The 20,594-nt window shown below is 39.1% G+C and overlaps 1 protein-coding gene across 1 annotated transcript in view; it reads right to left on the bottom strand.

The window, feature by feature from the left end:
* Positions 1-20,594, bottom strand: part of FBXL13 (F-box and leucine rich repeat protein 13) — a 92,345-nt gene that overhangs the window by 20,173 nt on the left and 51,578 nt on the right. The window contains exons 13-17 of the mRNA XM_065666717.1: positions 12,561-12,659; positions 11,843-11,960; positions 11,530-11,692; positions 8,826-8,945; positions 6,899-7,025 (exon numbers count right to left, since the gene is read on the bottom strand). Coding sequence (XP_065522789.1) covers positions 6,899-7,025; positions 8,826-8,945; positions 11,530-11,692; positions 11,843-11,960; positions 12,561-12,659 — 627 coding nt within the window. The remainder of the gene's footprint in view (positions 1-6,898; positions 7,026-8,825; positions 8,946-11,529; positions 11,693-11,842; positions 11,961-12,560; positions 12,660-20,594) is intronic.

The raw sequence follows: 20,594 nt of genomic DNA, 5'->3' as shown, positions 1-20,594 counted from the left end.
GATGGTGCAATCACACCCACAGGTGCATGAACAACCCCAAAATTGAAGACAACAGGGAGGTGAAAACATTGGTAAATTCCTATTTTAGGAGTGCAAAAGGCTCTGAAGAGGCTTTGTGATTTTTACTGCTTGTACATCAGGAAACAGGACCATGTTCTGGTCCTAAACTCTCTAATCTGAGAATTCAATGCTGATTTTGTAGAATGTATTTTGATAGTCACAGCAGAACATCTCTGGGCTTCAAACCGATAAAGTAAACTTTACTGAAAAACAGCGTTATCACTTTAGTCCATATGGTTAATAAATTATCTACAATTAGGCAGTGAACAGCAGCGCACAGAGAGGAAATATCATCTTGAAAAAATAAGCTCATCTAACTAGTGTCTGGAATCCAGATGTGGACTGCAATGATAATGCTGGAAGAGTGCGGCTGGAGTTCAGATTTTGCAAATTCCTGAAATCTCCCAGGCTGAATAAAACCAAAATGGAACAATGAAAGAGATTTGCAACCCTGGCTACTTCTGGAAACAAAGACATTTGCATTTTCCTCAGCAGATGCGGTTACGTGGTGAGCATTACTTCCAACAGCTCCATGAAAATCTACAGCTGTCAATTTCTTGGTGACCAGAGCAAGACAAAAAGCCAGTTATGTATTTAAACCCCAAACGGGTTTATGTCAGAACTTGAATTTCTTACAGCAGAGACTGATAGTGATAGGTGTGACCTTATGGACATGATTTCTTCTTGCATTTTTCTTTGTTTAAAAGTGGCACCACATTAATATAGTTGGTAATGAAACATTAAAGGATATTATAAAGATTCATGACAACTAATGCTGCTATGAATTAATTTATAATCATTTTATATGACTGGAGTGGCACTGATTCACAGAACAACTATTTTTCTTTTTCAGTGAAAATCAAGGTTTCCTTTGAGGCATTTCATTAATAATTCCAGATCTGAGAAGGGAAAGAGTGAAGACAAGGAAGACAAGGAATTTCATTACAAACTGCCTATAGAAAAACCATGAAACTCTGATATTTCCAAAAATAATCTTCTTCAAACAAGCCCTACACTGGAAGTCTAATCTATATGACATTTTTAACTATTCTTTTTGTGTTTAGCATATATACAAAGCAGACAATTATCACTAGTTTTATCAGACTTCCTGAGTTGTACAGTAGTGTTCCCTGATAAATACTATCAGTATCCCCATCCAGGATTCTGACCTACTTCTGTACACTTTTATTTTCCATACTAAGCCTCCAGACATTTTTGAAAGATATGGTCAGAGTTATCATATCATCATTGGAACTCCTGGAAATAGATGCTAGCAAAACAAATACTGCGCGACATACAGATTAGGATCACCCACTCTATGTGTCTCCAAAAACATAGTTCCCATTTAACATACAGAAATCACCGTGTGTATTTGGATCAATCTCTGTTGCCATGGAGAAAGAGAAGACTTTTTGTCCTTCATCTTTTAGAACGTATATTACCATTTCCATTTAGAAAACAACTTTAAAAGAAACTTCTTATTCCTCACCAAGAGCTTTTTTTTTTTTTCAAGAAATTTTTACATTTTTGTTCTGTTTCATTTACTTCATTACATGAGGCCTACAAATAGTTGCGGGACATCACTTATTATTCCACCATGGCTTTTGTAGATGAGAAAATTAGTATCAGCTGTACCAGGTGGTGAGGGTCTTCACTTGCAAGAGTCATCTGTGGCTATGGCATACCAAAGAACAACTCTTTGTCATTTATATTCACAAGCTGCAAGTCTCTGCCTTTCAAGTGCAGACTGCAAAGAATGTACCAACTCTGGCTAACAATAACCATGTGCTACGCTATTTTCAGCTTCTGAGTTTTTTGTTCACATTTGTAACCTTAAAGGTCAGCATCTGTAATCTATCTTTATGTTCCAGAGATAATACAGATGCTACTTCCTGTTCATACTCCAAACCAACAGGTTGAACTCAAAGTGACTCTTGGAAGACAGCTCTTAAGAGGTATCTCCTACCTTCAATTTCTGAGCCTTTTCATATTAAATAACTCAGCTTATCCTCTAAAATGCTCAGATTTCTGCACAGATTAGCCACAGTCAGACACCTGTTTCATGGATCAAACACAAGAGAAGATTGTAATTCCTATCATACAGTATCATTTTTCTAATAACAATACATATGTGGCAGAATGAAGTTCAGCTCAGTTTCAGATAGCAAAAACCTGGAAAATGGTTAAGTCCTTAGGCAAATGTAGCTATACTGTTTCCAATACCTGAGCTAAGATAAGGGTGGGTCAGATCTGTTTGCAGGAACTGTAGAGACATTTTTGTACTGCAGTGCAGAAATCCCCCTAGATGACTTTGTGTATAATACATGCTATAAAAATGATTTTCTGTACCCAACACCATTTGCAGTTGGACCAGATCGTAACTTCTGGGATACGGATGCCAATGTTTCTTAACACTAGCTCCAGACAACAGGGCATCCACTGTAACAAAATGTCCTATAAAGACATTGAGACCAATTTTCATAATTGATAAGTACCTTTAATTCTTACTCATTTGCATTGGAACTCAAGGTGTTAGCATATCTGGCATTGATTGTAAAAATCCTCTATGTTAGCATTTCCTGTCCTTATGCAGAATTAAGCTTCTAAGTTTCCAAGCTAAATTATCTCTTTCTCTATCCTCCCAAGCAAACTGGAGTGCTAACATCTGAACTTGAAGCCCACTTTAACATACTTCAGCATTTCCTTTTCCCTGCCGTGGGAATGTGTGTGATTTGTCACGTCTTTTCCTTTGGAAATCAAATGCAACCAATTCGTTTGCAGTCTGTTGCTGGTTATATCTGCTAGACCTGCTAATATTATTTTCTTAACCTTTACAACACTCTTCCTCAGTCCTGGCCTAATTTTCTAGTAGACCAAAATGTGAATCCAGGCTATGGGTCAACTCACTGTTGACTCAGAATCCCATGAAGAGTGCAAAGAAATTATTCTAGAGAACTGTGGAAATCCAAAATGTCACTTTTAGTTTGGGGTTTTTATTATTAAGATATCAGTAAATATTTATGTTGAAGCCAAGCCTTCAGGACAGCCAGGATCTGAAGATCATTAAGTACAAACACATAAGAAAAGAAAGTTGAGCTAGCTGTTTATACAGCTATATAACCACTACTCCAGAGTTCCTAATGAGAAATTATCCTCAATTTAGAGAGTACTTTACTTTAAAAAGTAACTACACACAAAGCACACAAAAAACCCCTGTGCCTGATTAGCTGACTTGATGCCACAAATAATTCTTGAGGAGGCATTTTCAACCAGAAGTAAGAATTGGGCCTTAGATTATCACAAGAGAACTTCATGTATGCCAGTCATTGCAGAAGAAAATGCAAAAGCAAAAAATATTTCTCTATATGCTTCATATTTTCTTTTTATCTTTGATTTCAGAAGTGTATTGAGGTTCTTCACATGTATTCTACCTATTTTTTAGGTTTTAGGCTATTTTTTCTCTCTCATTATTACACTGTATACAATTCACCAGTGATATTAAGCTTCTCTGAGTCTGTGTCAGGGCAACTACAGTTTTTTGTTGCTGGATACTCTACATAACTCAGGAGTTAACTAAGTCTCTTTAACAATTCCTGCTATTATTCTTTGCTACACTTTTCTGTCTAAATCCTGTTTGATTTAAGACACTTTCTTCAAATGTCCTGACACTTCTATACTTATTTTTCTTTTGAATGTCCCAAGAAGATGGGTGGTCCAGGCCATGTGCATCAGCAGCTTGTGTTGGAATGAGGAAAGCCAGGCAGCTGCACACTTCCAGACTCTCATCCTTGAAGCAAAGCTGCCAAAGCTGCATCATATAGACATCACAAAGAGTTCAAAGTATGTTAATAAAAGTATGGACAGTATGAGAATAAAGCTCATGGAAGCATGGGAAACTCCTGGAAGCATTTCCACAGAGTCTGCTTTTAAAGGAAAGATAAATAGGTTTGGGTTCTAAATGCTAATGTTTCCAGCTCCGCAATGGAAGGTTGAACTCCTTGTATATATTGTAAATAGGTTCAGAATGATATCTAAAATAACTTGTGGCATTACCTGTGCATTCATGAACATGTTCACCATACTCACAATTTAAAACATTGTGGTCCATATTCCAGGGAGTTAAGAAAAGCAAAATGCAAGGGGAAACAATGGGGGGTCTAGCTAGAAAACAAGGGAATTTGCTCAAAGAATTTAAAGGGAGCTCTTTCAAAGAACTCGACAGCTTTGCTTTGTCATTGTGGATTTTTCCAGTGCTGTCACTAGGTTGCAAATCTTTTCATTTCCAAGTGTCTTTTAAGTTGTTTATAACGCTAAGAAAGCAATTTCTAGTACTTCTGGAATGACAAAAACAGAACCAATATCATTCACACCATTAAAAAAAGTTATTCAGACTTGAAAATGGGTTATTTTTTAAAAAAATCTATTTTTACTAAAGGGGGAAATATTTTCTAAAATGCAAAAGAATGAATGCTGAAGGAACTGAGCGAATAAATTAATAGTTAGAATGCAATTGTGGGGTCTTTTATTTAATGCTATATTTTTTTTGAAAGTAAGAGCAAGGTAGTCAAAGTCCTAATGAGAACAGAGCAGTAACTTCTTCACTATGCTACTGGTATCTCACATGCATGTAGTTGATATCCTCTTCAGTGAATGATATTGGGTTTTGTTAATGAATGGTCTTTGACTTATCCAGCAAGACGCTTAAACACATACAACTTAAACGTGATGAATTACGTGCCTTATTCTAGCTTGTGATCAGAAGTTTGCCTAGGCATATACTTTCTGTGTAAATTGCATAACTTTCTACACCATATTAAAATGTGAATATATGCAATTATTATTTTTATTAGATTTCCAGTCTTTTTGTTGAGGAGTAAACTGAGGACAAGAATAAAAAACTTCTCCAAGCATGAGAGATACCTTTGATATATTTCTTATCAGCACTACAGTTTTTAATTACTGTGAGTCTACAGGGCATTGTATTTATTTATTTATTTTATATTAACAAGGATCTCTTGTCAGGAGCAATTTTAAGAGTTAATGTATTTCATCCAAATGCAACAAATTTCCTGAATGAGACAAGATTGCAACGGGAACATTCACTTATTTGGCACCAAATAATGCCTCAACTATAGAAGAGGAAGGCACCAACAGTGGAAAAACCCATTTTGATTAAGTCTGTCATAACTTACTGTAGTAAATTCTGCTCTGCTTTGATGGGCAGAATGATTCTGCTGTCATTTGAAAATAAAACAGAAAGGAAAATTCTCTTGTGTAGTGCAAATCTATGTTGTACATTCTACATTTTGCACACTAAATAGCAAGACAGCAAAAGCAACAGAGATCTACTTCACAGGCTGCAGGAAAGCGTATGAGCCTTACCATTCTTCATCAGCATAGAGTAATGGTGCTGATTACTGCACGTAAAACATTGTGCTACATTTTTTAAGCAATACTTACTAAGTCTAAATTGAAAGAGATCTTAATACAACTTTGTATGCTAATAAAACATATAATATAAAGTCTAAGCATACAAATAGCAGCTTCTTACAAAGCAGACTTCTAGATTTTCTTTAATCAAATTAATGTTTTAAGATTAGAGAATGTATTTATTATGTATGCATGCATGCTCTATACCCAAACACAGCAAACAGCAAAGTCCGTAACAGTTTTGTAGCTAGTACTGGCAATTGGAACAGAAATTACAGAAATGGATAAATGGACAGTTTCCTGCTTAATTTATCTGTCTTGTGGGAGAGAGAAAACTGAAAGCCTCAGAAATGCAGTATAAGCAAAAGAGCTTGGCTTATTGCCGAGGTCATGAGTTGTGCTATGTGAAAACTAAAGAAGCAAGACAGCATTTTAAAAGACTAGTTGTAGCAGGCAAGGAGAAAGAGAACCTTTACATTGAAATATGGTAATTCAAGGCAGCACAAATTTCATTCAGATAAAATTTTTCTGATCTTGGATTTCCCAACACTCTTTGTTGAGCTTAATTTTGTTTTTTATTTTCAGGCCTCTCTAAAAGATTCAGGCGTTTTAATTACTTTTGCACAGAGCACAAACTCTCTATTGGAGACAAATAATAAAGTTCTTGGTCAGAAATCTGCTTGAATTGTGGCTGAGCAAATAGCCCCCATGGTAAGTTTTCTCCATGAGATTTCTCCTTCATTTCTGTGTTCAGGCAAGTGTTTGCCCCAAAAGTAGAGGAAAGAGCAGAACTGGCTCTGAACCCTGCACACAAGCCAGAACCTGCCAAGAACATCTAATGTGGAGGTCTGTGATGTTTAACCTGGCTCCCACACTCACTGTTTTGCTTTCCGGAGTGTTTTCATCTTGACACATTGAAGATACCATGTTAGTAATTCTTTCACTAGCAATTATTTTCTAGATCACAGTGTAGAGCAGTGACTCAGCTAGAGCTAACATGCCTGAGCTTGCACCATAAAATCTAGCTAATGGAAAACCCAATTCTTACAAATATAAAGGTTAAAAATAGTTGTTTTCCCCTAGTTTTTCTCAGGCCCAATCATCCTGGAGCAAAATTATATCTCCTTAATAAACATTCTTTTCAGATTAGCTTCATAGCAGCCAAACTTTCTGGCAGTTTCTGTTTCCCTCTTTCAAATGTCCAAATTGTCCGACTCAAGAAATACCTTTTATTTGTTACTGCCTCCACCTGGGCTAATACTGTACTCTACATGTTTCTAAAATACTTTTTAATGGCACTGCTTCATATCCAGGCAGGTTTTTAAATGGGTTTTTATTGCTTCTTTGTTTTTTTCAGGAAGCTTAGATAAACATAAACACATTCTTCATTCTTTAATCATATATATACCGTATCCGAGATTCTGGTTCCAGAGATATCAAGGGATATCAATGACAACATATTTCCCAAGGCTTCGATTCCAGCATCAGTCACATTTTCACAGTGGCACAGATTTAGGTAGGTCAATTCATGACATCTAAAATAAAGAACACAAGTGTCAGCTTTCTGCTTTTGTTACAGCAATGTAGCATAGTAAGTTCATTTTTGTAATAACCTTTGCTACGTTTTTTTCAGGGGACCTATGAAAATAACACTCTAAAGTTTTGATACCTAACTTATATAGGCATTTCCAAGGACTCCACTCTTAATGCACAAATGTTTCAAACCATTTGCACTCACAGCCCAGAAAGCAAACCATATCCTGGGCTGCATCAAAAGGAGCGTGACCAGCAGGTCGAAGGAGGTGATCCTGCCCCTCTACTCTGCTCTCGTAAGACCTCACCTGCAGTATTGTGTGCAGTTCTGGTGTCCTCAACATAAAAAGGACATGGAACTGTTGGAACAAGTCCAGAGGAGGGCCACAAGGATGATCAGGGGACTGGAGCACCTCCCGTATGAAGACAGGCTGAGGAAGCTGGGGCCGTTCAGCCTGGAGAAGAGAAGGCTGCATGGAGACCTCATAGCAGCCTTCCAGTATCTGAAGGGGGCCTATAGGGATGCTGGGGAGGGACTCTTCATTAGGGACTGCAGTGACAGGACAAGGGGTAATGGGTTAAAACTGAAACAGGGGAAGTTTAGATTAGATATAAGGATGAAGTTCTTTACTGTAAGGGTGGTGAGGCACTGGAATGGGCTGCCCAAGGAAGCTGTGAATGCTCCATCCCTGGCGGCGTTCAAAGATGGGTTGGACAGAGCCTTGGGTGAGATGGTTTAGTGTGAGGTGTCCCTGGCCATGGCAGGGGGGTTGGAACTTGATGATCTTAAGGTCCTTTCCAACCCTAACTATTCTATGATTCTATGATTCTATGAACAGCAATATAATGAAATCAGAATACGGAAATCAAGGAGCTGTATTTCATAAAAATACTTTTAAAATTAGCTTTATTTTCCCCCATCTCCAAATCTCTAACATCTAGCAAAGGAATTTACAAGCTCAATCCAACAACATAATACAGGACCCCATGCCTGTACCCACACCCAGCTACAGCCATGCAAATAATGGTATGCAGCAAGAAAAAACATTGCCAGGTTCTGCAAATCAGCACTCACTGACTGTACACGGAAAACTGAATTTTACTGTGTATATAAGCACTGTAAACTGTATCTTCCCATAACCAAACCTGAAGACCTAAGATATGTGACTCCTCAAGTACTATTATCAGATTCTTAGGGGTAACAATCCATCATTAAAACAGATAACATATTCCCTGGCTAACTAGCAAACATGCAATGATTATTCACAAGTACTGTAATGAAAACATAAATGGGGCCTACTGGGGGATCTAGAAAGGAGTGGAGTGACTGACTCCAGTCTTCTCTAGGGATTTAAAAATGGTCTTTGGATTGCCAATACCAATGCTCTTCTGAGGAACTGGAATTGAAGAGGTGCAGCAACAGAGAGCTTTTTGTTTCTGCAGACATCAGTACTTTTTGAATTTACAAAACACAACACATACATACTAATCTTTTAATGCAGTTGTGTCATTGTTAACCATCATTTAAGCACTTTTTTCCACCCCTGAAATTAAGTCTTACCAGGTTTCCATATTTATATTGATCAATTCCCCTTTATATAATGGATCATTTTTAAGAGATGCCAAAATGGATTAATCCTTTATCTAGTACAATTTTTTATATACGATTGGCTGTATGATTTTACCGATTTATTAACATACTAAGAACTTTAGAAACATTAGAAATATACTGCATATTAGGAATATTAGAAATGTACTGCAATTCTATTGCACTAGAAAAATATTGCACTGAACGATGTTACCTTCGTGCTATTTCTGTGACAGAAGCATCAGTGACATGAATACAATTAGTCAAATTCAGCTCTCTTAGCTTAGCTCCTGAAGAACCTTGTACAAATGGCACTACACCTTCATCACTGATGCTAAAAGAGAAATGTAGACAATATTTGTAACATGTATTTTTTCTACTTCATACAAGTCGATATACAAGCTGCATCCAGAAACCTAAAATGCAGATAAGCAGAACTTAATAATGGTATTCTTTAAACAGCTTTTTGAACCCCCAAAAGAGTCAGAATAATTAATGGCTTGATTAATTGCTCTTTGGAACTGCTGAAAACCGGAACTCACTGAAAACAAAGTCTATTTGAGATATGAGAATATATCTCAAATATGAGATTATGAGAACTTCCATTATTTCCAACACTCAGATATGACAGCACTCCAAAAGACAGAGTTTGGAACCTGTTTAAACATTTCAGAGTAATATTTGTAGTAATATCTTTGTTATTTTAAGGAGCTGAATTAATTTAAAGGAAAATATATCTCTAGCACGGAAGCAAAGTCATAGGTAGTGTAAGTGTGCATGTAGCAGCTGTTTTGTACACATAAGTGAAGAATTGACCTGAGTTTCACTTGCAGCTGCATAACTCACATATAGCTAAATTATAATATACACAAAGGTTATAAAAATTAAGTACATAGAAAATCTGTCAGCCAAGTTGAGAGGGTTGGAGAGTTGATGATAACTTGGGCGTTTCGATTCAGTTCATATCTCTGGTATGTTTAACATTACTGTACACTTAGCTTCTCAATGCATTCCCAGTACTTCTTCTCTGTTCCCTGATGAATAAAAAATTAATCCCAGAATTCTGTAGGACAGAATCATATTTTGGCTTGCACAGTTTGTTGCAATACAAAGAATCGTGGCAAATCCCAAAGTCCCAGAAGCATATGGGTAAAGAATAGCACTTCTAATAAAATAACCTGAACAGAGCCTCACTGTGTGACAACAAGCTACAGATGAAGCTATAATTCGTAAAGTGTTAATCACTGCATTAATTCAACCACTGTGGTAGTTTTGGCGTTATCGCACAATGCAGTAGGTTTTCATTCGAGATAAACTTAAGAAATATAGCTTCAGAATAGTTTACTTGTATAAAGTCCATAAGGAATGCAGAGCCTGGCAATACAGTCAATTATACATAGAAGTCCATGGAGGACGGACTCCTGTGGGAGGGACCCCATGCTGGAGCAGGGGAAGAGTGTGAGGAGTCCTCCCCTGAGGAAGAAGGAGGGACAGAGACAATGTGTGATGAAGCGACCACAACCCCCACTCCCTGCCCTCTGCACTGCTGGTGGGGAGAAGATAGAGAATTTAGGAGTAAAATTGAGCCAGGGAATAAGGGAGGGGTGGGAGGAAGGTGTTCTAAGATTTAGTTTTTATTTCTCATTATCCAACTCTGATTTGCTTGGTGATAAATTAATTTTCACAAGTCACATCTGTTTTGCCCATGACAGTAACTGGTGAGTAATCTCTCCCTGCCCTTATCTCGACCCACGAGTCTTTTGTTGTATTTTCTCTACCCTGTTGAGAAGGAGAGTGATAGAGTGGCTGTGGTGAGCATCTGGCCGACGACACAAGTTTAGATGTGTTACAGTCTATAGTTTTGTGAATGTTGAAACTTTCACAAACGTCTGCAAAAGAAGTAATAGAAATACAGAGTTTTACAATAGCTTTACAACTACATAAAAAGTTTTGTTAACGTAATTCAGGATTTCTTTAGCAGTAGAGACAGTAGACATGTGCAAACACACAGCCTAAGATTTGGCTAACAGGCTGGAAAATCCAGCCTTCTAAATGTTAAACCAGAAAATGCAGGCAGCTGTCCCATCTGCCCAGCTGAATCACCACCATGATGTCATGGTATTACTCCAGCACTTCTCAGCACATCTACATGCGATGTTATCAGATTTTTATGCAGGCACGGCAGTAACAGGCACAAAAAGTACTTTAACGACACATTAGAATAGAATCTAAAACTCCACATGCAGCAGAAATTTAAGACAAGCAGCAATTCTGCTTCTTTGTATTGTCTTATAGGTCTGTTGATTTTGAAATGTTTGGAGGTTTTGCCTGCGCTGTTTCTTCCCATCCGTGACTCCATCACCATGCCACAGACAGGGAACAAGCATGCAGCTGCCCTATCATTTATCTTTCTTTCTACTGATACATGACACTCCTGAAGTGGAAGTCTTCACGTAAAATACATCCTTCCTCTACAACACAATTTACAATGTTGTCTTGGTAATTGTAAAATATTGGCAGTTTTGTTTATATCTTAGTACTTTATCATTTTGATAGTCACAAAATTAAACAATATCTAAATTTTAATAGAGTTGTGGCATTGGAATTGGCTTTCATTATAATTTTCATCTTCATAGCCACATTCCAGCACTAAAATATGACGTGGCTATTAAGTAATGTTATATCTACAGTAAATTTTTTGCTTGACCTGGAGTAATGAATGGCTTTTTGAAAACATGGTGCAGGAAAAAGAATTACTTGTAGAATTATTTTTTTTACATATTAAGATACATGAATTAATACTCTAATACTTCATTTTTTGAACTGAAAGCTGTGTTAACAGGATTTATTATGAGCATAATTAACTTTACTAAAATTCCTTTGCAGTCATTTGCAGAAATCTGGATGTGATACAGTACCTTATGCAGTCTGCTATATTCAGTACAAGAATATGCTTCAGTGGTGAAATCATCCTGAGACCAGCATCTGTAATCCTCTGGCAGTTAGCCATATGAATGTGCCTGATGTATGGGCAGCATTTACTCATTAACTTGAAACTTAAATCAGTAATTTGGTTATTCCCTGTTGAAATATATGAAGATGTAAGTTAGCTACGTATCTGACATACATTAATGGCCTCATTCAAATGCTCACTGAAAAATGTATTTCAAATTATCTGGATGAATTCTAGAAATACATTATCTTAATAATTTTGTGGGTTATTATACTAACCTTCAATGCTGACCTTGACCAGTTTACATTCAGCAAGGGCTTTGAAAGTTGTATCAGAAAGATGCGGAGAGTCAAGAAAGACAACAGATGCTATCTGTTGGCATTTTTCAACCACAGCCTTTGAAGGGAAGAAGGTGAAATAAAATATTCATATACCTATGCTGTCGTGTAATAAAAGCTGAGCAAATATTCTGCATATAATACCAAATGTTACAATTTCAAACAAATAGTTACAATCCATTTTAACAGTAAATTTAGCAGTACATAAATTATTGAAATTCTCCATATATTTATTAGGTTTGGGAACACAAGGAAAAGAAGTTAAGTAGCTGGAGACATGAAGTATGCAGACACCTTAGACAGTGATCCAGTTAACAATCACTTTTGCAGAAGCCTGAAAATTCTTTTTTGATGGGCAAAATCAGTAGCAGAATGCTGTTGCCATATATTGTATTTGTTTTAACGCTGAAAAAGCTGGAAAACTCTCATTTATAAACTGGAAGACCATAATTCAGCCATACCTAAGTAGCAAAAGAAGGTAACTGCAATAGTCTGAAAGTGATTGCAAGTGAGCAAGATACATATATTTTGGTACCAGATTAAAAAAATTTCCTCTTAAATTGTATCTGCATAACTTTCTGTAAAGTCAGTTGGGGGGATAACTCAGTTGCAGCAGCACAAAGTTGTTCAAAGTACGGACTTATTTTCAGTTTCTTACTTGAATACATCTGTCTGTAAGAGTTGGCATTTGGTTGATCAGCAAATTCTGAATCCCAGTGCAGCCGCTGGCAATATTTCTGAAGCCGTCAACTGAAATCTAAGTAAAAAACGAAAGAGTTGCGTCTTAGCAAGCCTACAGTCAACACCATTTATGGGAGTGGCAATGAATGTCATTGTCACGTCCTTCTACATTTGTTTTCCCAACTTTATAAGGGAAAATGGCAGATGCTCAAATCAGGTTTGAAGCAAGGCTGGAATGTAGTAAAATATCCTCACTGTTTTTTTCCAGATCCATAGTAAAATGCATGTTAAATTCAGATGGTTTGCTTTGTATTTTCAGGCTGGGGTGGCCTTTCTTTATAAATTGCTTTAAATATTTTTTATTGAGTGTCTTGGCCCTCCTTCATAAGGGATTGTGGCACTCTTTGCACTTTTTCCCTTGTGCCAGGGAGTGTCAGCACTAGAGGGGAACTGGCTACATGTCTGTCAAATGTGTTCTGAGGCTTGAAGTGTTTGTGCAGGTCCCATGTCCAGACAGGCAGAACATGGCGCTGCTCATGACACACACTGGCACCGTTAGCACTGTGGATGCAAATAAGACAGAGTCCAATGTCTTTTAAGCTCAGGATAAGTGTAGCATAAATGTTTTACCTACAGCGGTTCTGTAACAGACTGCATAATGACAGAGAGAAAACCCTTCCATCAAAATAGCTATAAGAAGTATTTTACAGGTAATTTTACATGATGATGTAAAACCCATCGAGTACACTCTGTCAGCTGCCTGTGTTCAAGGTCAGGTCTGATATGGTAGAGCTGTGTAACCCTGGATCAGGCTCCTCTGAAAACAGCTGTATTTTAACAAGGAGCTGAAGGAAAAAGAGCAAAATCTTGGGAGGCAGGAGGGGAAGTTGCAGGAAAGGATTACACAGAAAGGTAACCATCTTGTAACCACAAGGAGGTCAGAGCTTGTAGAGCCTGTTGGTGCACCCCAGCGTCTAACACCCCCTCCAACTGAGACATGTCTGCTGCACAAAAGGACACCATAACTTTGGGAATGTGGCTGATATGGGTAACACAGATCTCACCTATCAGCATGGATATGTTGAATTTGCCCACCTCAAAAGATTGCAAACAAACCAGTGCTAGTGTAGGGCTGCTATGTCAAAGGCATTTCAACTGGTAGTGATCATCAGAAGGTAAAACACTGTCATGGAAAGATGGGTCCTAGTTCTCATGACAGCATATGAAACTCAGCTGTACAAATTCTACGGTTTTGTACTCCCTATTGGTATATGTAATGTAGGACAATGTAATTCTAACTGAAGTTTTCTCAGGCCAAAACCTCCAGTATGTACGGCAGGGATTAAACTGTGAACATCATGCAAACAGTTGCCTGAAGGAGGTACTGGACGATCTCCATCCTCTGCTGGTCAAAAAGCATTAATTGCTTTAACATGGCATGACTAATTTGTTCAAATAAGAGTTTGCCTAACCCTGTAACAGGCCTCCTCGTTGGCTTTCAAGCAGTGCAACAACAGAAGACAGCACATTTCTACAACATGCACCAAGTAGTTTAATATGTTAAAGTGAAACAAACCACTCCCTAGAGTTCAAGAGGTGAATTTCTGGTAACTGAGTCTCGTTCTTGGTCTATGTACTACAGAGTGTAAACCATTCCCAAGAGAAGAAAGAGTATGTTACATCATACAGTTTGTTGTAATGCATGGTGATAACACTGTTCATTTTAATCTCAACATGATGCCTTTTCAAGACTGAGGTTTTCACTCAAAAATCAGCCACAGTTTGTTAAGCAGTTTGAGTATGCTTTAGCTGTTGTGACAGTAGTATTTCCCCTTGTAACTGCTGAACAGGTTTGCTATTGAGTAACTCTAATCCTAAAGAACAGTCACTCATGCAATATTGAGCTTGTTCAAACTGAAGAAATTTTGTAAGACCCAGTTCAAATGCATGCATCAATTGTAACCAACTGCAACTTACTCCTATGACTGCTAATCGAAGGAAAGCATGAGGCTTAACAAAGCCTGCTGAGAGCTGTTCTTGGGACTCTTTTTTTACTATGAACACACTGTTAAGAGTACCTATCTAATTTGGTGATGACAGTTACAATACAGAGGTAAGATACCTTATGTCTAGGTACCAAAAATTCAGATGCAAATATGATAAAATGATGGATCTTGGTTAAATTACATTACTTGTTGTTTTGGCTAAGATTTTAAAAGTGTCACTGAAAAAACCTAAATGCAGAATCAACGGCTTGTTCTGATAATACATATTATTTATATTTTAGATATATATATACTACATATATATAATTATAGAAGAGGAACCACAGTTTTGAGGACTTTCAAATCAGGGGAAAATGCTGACTCAAGAAGGTGCTAATAATACTGATGCTGTTTTAAAAACAGACTGCAAAAACAGACTGTTTACTCCACTGAGATTAGAAATATAACTGAGGTGTCTATTTTAGACAATTATGAAACCTGGGATCTCTGTATAGCAAAGAGCAAGAAAGACCCCAAGACAGGTCAGACCTGTTTTCAGTCTGATCACCTCTGGGGACCTCTCTCCCTCTCTAATTATTATACAGATAAATTAAAGTAAGTTTCTAGGTACTACCTTATGTTAGAGGCCTAAAATTAAGTGAAATACCCATTCTCAAAAGGATAGATAGTAGGTAGCAGGTAATCAGATCAAACTCAACAACATTTCTACTTGACAGAAGTAGAATATCTGTTTCTGGAATCCTGTAATGATTGCACAACGTTACTGCAGTCTACAGGACTTTTAATCTCTTTGTCTGGAAAAACACTGTTTGCTTAACATAGCCATCTGATACCACAAATAGCAGCAATTCAGCGTTTTCCTCCGTGCAAGCCAAACCAATTATACTGAAGTAACTAATAATACCCCTGCACAGATTGTTTCAGATTATTTTTTCATCTGAACTGTTTTTTAACTTAAAGCTGGAAAATGGATTTCAGACATCAGGTTGAGAGATTTTCAGTGCAAAACGTGTGTTCAGATATGATTCAATCCGATTAGTCAACATCTAGATGCTGCTGCAACATCATATGTATTTGTCTTATATTGCTTTATTCCTAAAACAACGAAATCTTAATCTTGAATTTCTTCTCTAAAGCCCCTATGGATTATCTATGAAACTTCGGTCATTATTGAAGCTAAGGTGAATAAATATCACATTTTTTTGCACATTTTAGTAAACAAATGCTTTCTCAACTCACTTGGACTTTCAGTGTTCAATAGATAGCCTCAAGACTGAACAACTTGACCTAAGAATCAGTGTTAGGATACATAAGGAATTTAATTTAATACTGCATTAGGTAAAATCCCACTTAAATCTCCTTCTTCAAAACAATCATGAGGCAGGATGTTTTGAAGGTTATTATGAGGCTTTGATCCTATAAAGTTCTGCAAAACAGACTTTTCCTTCATGACTCCGTAAGATCATTTTATAAACGTATTATTTAACAGAATCAGAAGTCAATGCAATGATCATATATAAAATATCATTCTTTCTGATGACCTTTCAGTCTAATAAGTAAATGACTGATTTGGGGTTTTTTCTTAACTGTATGCTAGTATACTGTCAGTATACTAGATCTGAAATGAAAGTACATCAAAACAACAAAAGCTTGTTTTCTAGGAGCAAACTACAGCTGAAGATTTGTACCTACAGATTTAGACAATAAATGTTGCCAAATGACGAAATGCTTCTAGAATGTCAAAAATAATATAATAATTTCTTTTTTTTTATGGTTTCTTAATTCCAAAGAATGGGAACACACAGAGTTTTTATTCAGCTTTTGAATTATTTGCCACACGCACAGTACTACTTTAAAATTCCTTATTTCTCCCTTCGAACTGATTGTATTTGTAGAATCTACCCTGGAAGGCAGAGTGCTATCTGCAGCGCAGAAGTGATTTTGAAGAAACACTGTTCTATGATTCTAGTATTGTCAATGCACTGTGAGCGCAGAGACTTGAAATACAAAGTTCAAAATTGAGCAAGTGTTCTTCTGGTGCACAAGGAGCTACCTTATTTTTCTGTTCTGTGTTTGTCAAGAATGATAAAACAAATCATGACATCCTTTCAGATGTTTGGCTCCATTACACTGATGGTTTGCCTCCACGTGTTATTTTCCTTCTAATTTTCTACTGTCCAAAACCAAAAAGGATTATGTTAACATACTCCTGAATTAGCATATTTCTAAAAATATAGAATACTGCACATGTGACTGAAAGTGTTCTTCGGTTATACAAGTTTGTACTCAGGAAATGTAAGCAATGGGTCCTCTCCTTCAATAAATAAAGAACGTGGCTCACATTTTCTCCCCAAGGAATGGCCCCTCTTTAAGAAAGCCAACAGGATGCTGGGTTACATCAACAAGGACATAACCAGCAGAGATAAAGTCACTATCCCACTCTACTCAGCGTTTGTCAGGCCACACCTGGAATACTGTGTTCAGTTTTGGTCCCCTCTATACAAAAAAGGATGCGGACAAGCCACAAAGATGATCCAAGAACTGGGAAGCCTGCTGTATGAGGAAAGGTTGAGAGAGGTGGGTTTGCTCAGCCTGGAGAAATGAAGACTCAGAGGAGATCTTATCCCCATGTTCTAGCATTGAAAGGTTTGCAACAAAGACAGCGGAGATTCCCTTTTAAATGAGGAGTCACATGGAAAAAGCGAGGAGTAATGGACACAAGTTACTCCAGGGGAAATTTGACTGGACACAAGAGGAGCATTTTTCCCAGTGAGAACAATCAGCCACTGGAATAATCTCCCCAGGGAAGTGGTGGATTCTCTAAGGTTGGACACTTTCAAGATGCAGCTGGACAGGATGCTGGGACATCTAGTCTAGGTCATGCTTTGCCCAGAAAGGTTGAACCAGATGATCTTTGAGGTCCCTTCCAACTTGGCATTCTATGATTCCTTTTTGCTGCTTGATACATCTGAAGAAGTCAGAATTTGCTAGTAGCTGCCAAAATGAGATGTCCCCTAATGAAAAGAGAGCAGGAAGAACTCAGATGGTGAAAACTGGTGAAGCCTGCATGTTTCACAGAATCACAGAATCCCAAGGGTTGGAAGGGACCTAAAAAGATCATCTAGTCCAACCCCCCTGCAAGAGCAGGGTAACCTACAGTACATCACACAGGAACTTGTCCAGGCGGGCCTTGAATATCTCCAGTGTAGGAGACTCCACAACCCCCCTGGGCAACCTGTTCCAGTGCTCTGTCACTCTTACAGTAAAGAAGTTCTTCCTGATGTTAACGTGGAACTTCCTATGTTCCAGTTTACACCCATTGCCCCTTGTCCTATCACTGGATATCACTGAAAAAAGCCTAGCTCCATCATCCTGACACCTACCCTTCACATATTTGTAAACATTGATGAGGTCACCCCTCAGTCTCCTCTTCTCCAAGCTAAAGAGACCCAGCTCCCTCAGCCTCTCCTCATAAGGGAGATGTTCCACTCCCTTAATCATCTTTGTGGCTCTGCGCTGGACTCCTTCAAGCAATTCCCTGTCCTTCTTGAACAGAGGGGCCCAGAACTGGACGCAATATTCCAGATGCGGCCTCACCAAGGCTGAGTAGAGGGGGAGGAGAACCTCTCTTGACCTACTAACCACTCCCTTTCTAATGCACCCTAAGATGCCATTTGCCTTCTTGGCCGCAAGAGCACATTGCTGGCTCATGGTCATCCTCCTATCCACCAGGACCCCCAGGTCCCTTTCCCCTTCGCTACTTTCCAGCAGGTCAACCCCCAACCTGTACTGGTACATGGGGTTGTTCTTCCCCAGATGCAAGACTCTACACTTGCCCTTGTTAAATTTCATCAAGTTTCTCCCCGCCCAACTCTCCAGCCTGTCCAGGTCTCGCTGAATGGCAGCACAGTCCTCTGGTGTGTCAGCCACTCCTCCCAGTTTTGTGTCATCAGCAAACTTGCTGAGGGTGCACTCAGTTCCCTCATCCAGGTCATTGATGAAAATATTAAACAGCACCGGTCCCAGCACCGACCCCTGAGGAACTCCACTAGTCACAGACCTCCAGCTAGATTCTGCGCCATTGACCACAACTCTCTGCCTTCTTCCTTTCAACCAGTTCTCGATCCACCTCACTACTTGATCGTCAAGCCCACACTTCCTCAGCTTATCTATGAGGATGCTGTGGGAGACAGTATCAAATGCCTTACTGAAATCAAGAAAAACCACATCTACCGCTCTACCATCATCCCTCCACCTAGTCACTTCCTCATAGAAGGCTATAAGGTTGGTCATACATGATTTCCCCCTCATAAAACCATGTTGGCTGTTCTTAATGACCCCCTCATCCTTGATATGCCTAGTGATGGAGTCAAGAATAAGTTGTTCCATCATCTTTCCAGGGATGGAGGTAAGGCTGACCGGTCTATAATTACCCGGGTCCTCCTTCTTGCCCTTCTTATAGATTGGTGTGACCTTTGCCATCCGCCAATCCTCAGGCACCTCGCCCATTTCCCACGACTTACCAAAGATGATGGAAAGTGGCCTAGCAATGACCTCCGCCAGCTCCCTCAGCATCCGTGGGTGCATTCCATCCGGACCCATCGATTTACAGATGTCCAGTTTGCATAGCTGATCCCTAACCCAATCCTCATCTACCAAAGCAAACTCCTCCTTTGTCCTGACTCCTTCTGGGGCTATAGAAATCCGGGGCCCTCGGGGAGAGTCTGCAGGAGTAAAGACAGAGGCAAAGAAGGCATTCAGCACCTCTGCCTTCTTTATATCCTCTGTCTCCAGGGTACCCACTTCGTTCAGCAGTGGGCCTATATTGCCTCTTGTGTTAGTTTTATTTGCTATGTATTTGAAGAAGCCCTTTCTATTGTCTTTAACCCGACTAGCAAGATTGAGTTCCAAGGAGGCCTTAGCTGTCCTAATTGCCTCCCTACATCCTCTAACAACTGTCCTATATTCCTCCCAAGCGGCCAGCCCCTCCTTCCATAATCCATAGATTCTCCTTTTCCACTTGAGTTTGCCCAGCAGCTCCTTGTTTAACCACGCCGGTCTCCTAGATCCCTTACTTGACTTCCTACTCATTGGGACGCTCCGATCCTGAGCTTGGAAGAAGCGGTCCTTGAATGCTAACCAACTATCTTGAGCCCCTTTACCGCCTAGTACACTTTCCCATGAGACTTCCCTTAGCAGTTGACTGAAGAGGCCAAAGTTGGCCCTTCGGAAATCCAGAACTGTGGCTTTGCTAGGTATTCTATTCCTCCCACACAGGATCCTAAACTCCACCATCTCATGGTCACTGCAGCCAAGGCTGCCATTGACCGTCACCACTTCGACCAAACCCTCCTTGTTGGCGAGTACTAAATCTAGCAGCGCTGCTCCCCTAGTTGGTACGTCCACCATTTGCATTAAGAAATTATCATCAATGCACTCGAGGAACCTCCTAGACTGTGAATGACTGGCTGTGTGAGTCTTCCAGCAAATATCGGGGTAATTAAAGTCCCCCACGACGACTAAGGCATGTAGTCGCGAGGCTACTTCCAGTTGCCTGTAGAAAGCCTCATCAACTCCTTCGTCCTGATCAGGAGGTCTGTAATAGACCCCCACAACTGTATCACCCGTGCCAGTCAGCCCCTTGATTCGTACCCACAGACATTCCACTTGCTCCTCATCCGACCCCGGACAGAACTCAATACATTCTAGTTGCTCTCTCACGTAAAGAGCAACTCCGCCACCTCGCTTCGCTGACCTATCTTTCCTAAAAAGGACATAGCCATCCATGACCACATTCCAGTCATGTGAACTGTCCCACCATGTCTCTGTAATCGCCACTAGATCATAACCTTTAGCCCGCACACAGACTTCTAACTCCTCCTGTTTATTCCCCATGCTGCGTGCATTGGTGTACAGGCATTTCAGGGAGCCAGTCCTAGTACTCTTTTTCCCCTGCGGGACCCATAGCTTCTCTGTCATCCCCACAAACACTGAAGGATATCAAG

The sequence above is a fragment of the Lathamus discolor genome, chromosome 1 (assembly GCF_037157495.1).
Source record: "Lathamus discolor isolate bLatDis1 chromosome 1, bLatDis1.hap1, whole genome shotgun sequence".
NCBI classification, from domain to species: Eukaryota; Metazoa; Chordata; class Aves; order Psittaciformes; family Psittacidae; genus Lathamus; species Lathamus discolor.
Note: the sequence above shows the minus strand (reverse complement) of the source record. Positions and strands in the feature narration are given on the sequence as shown.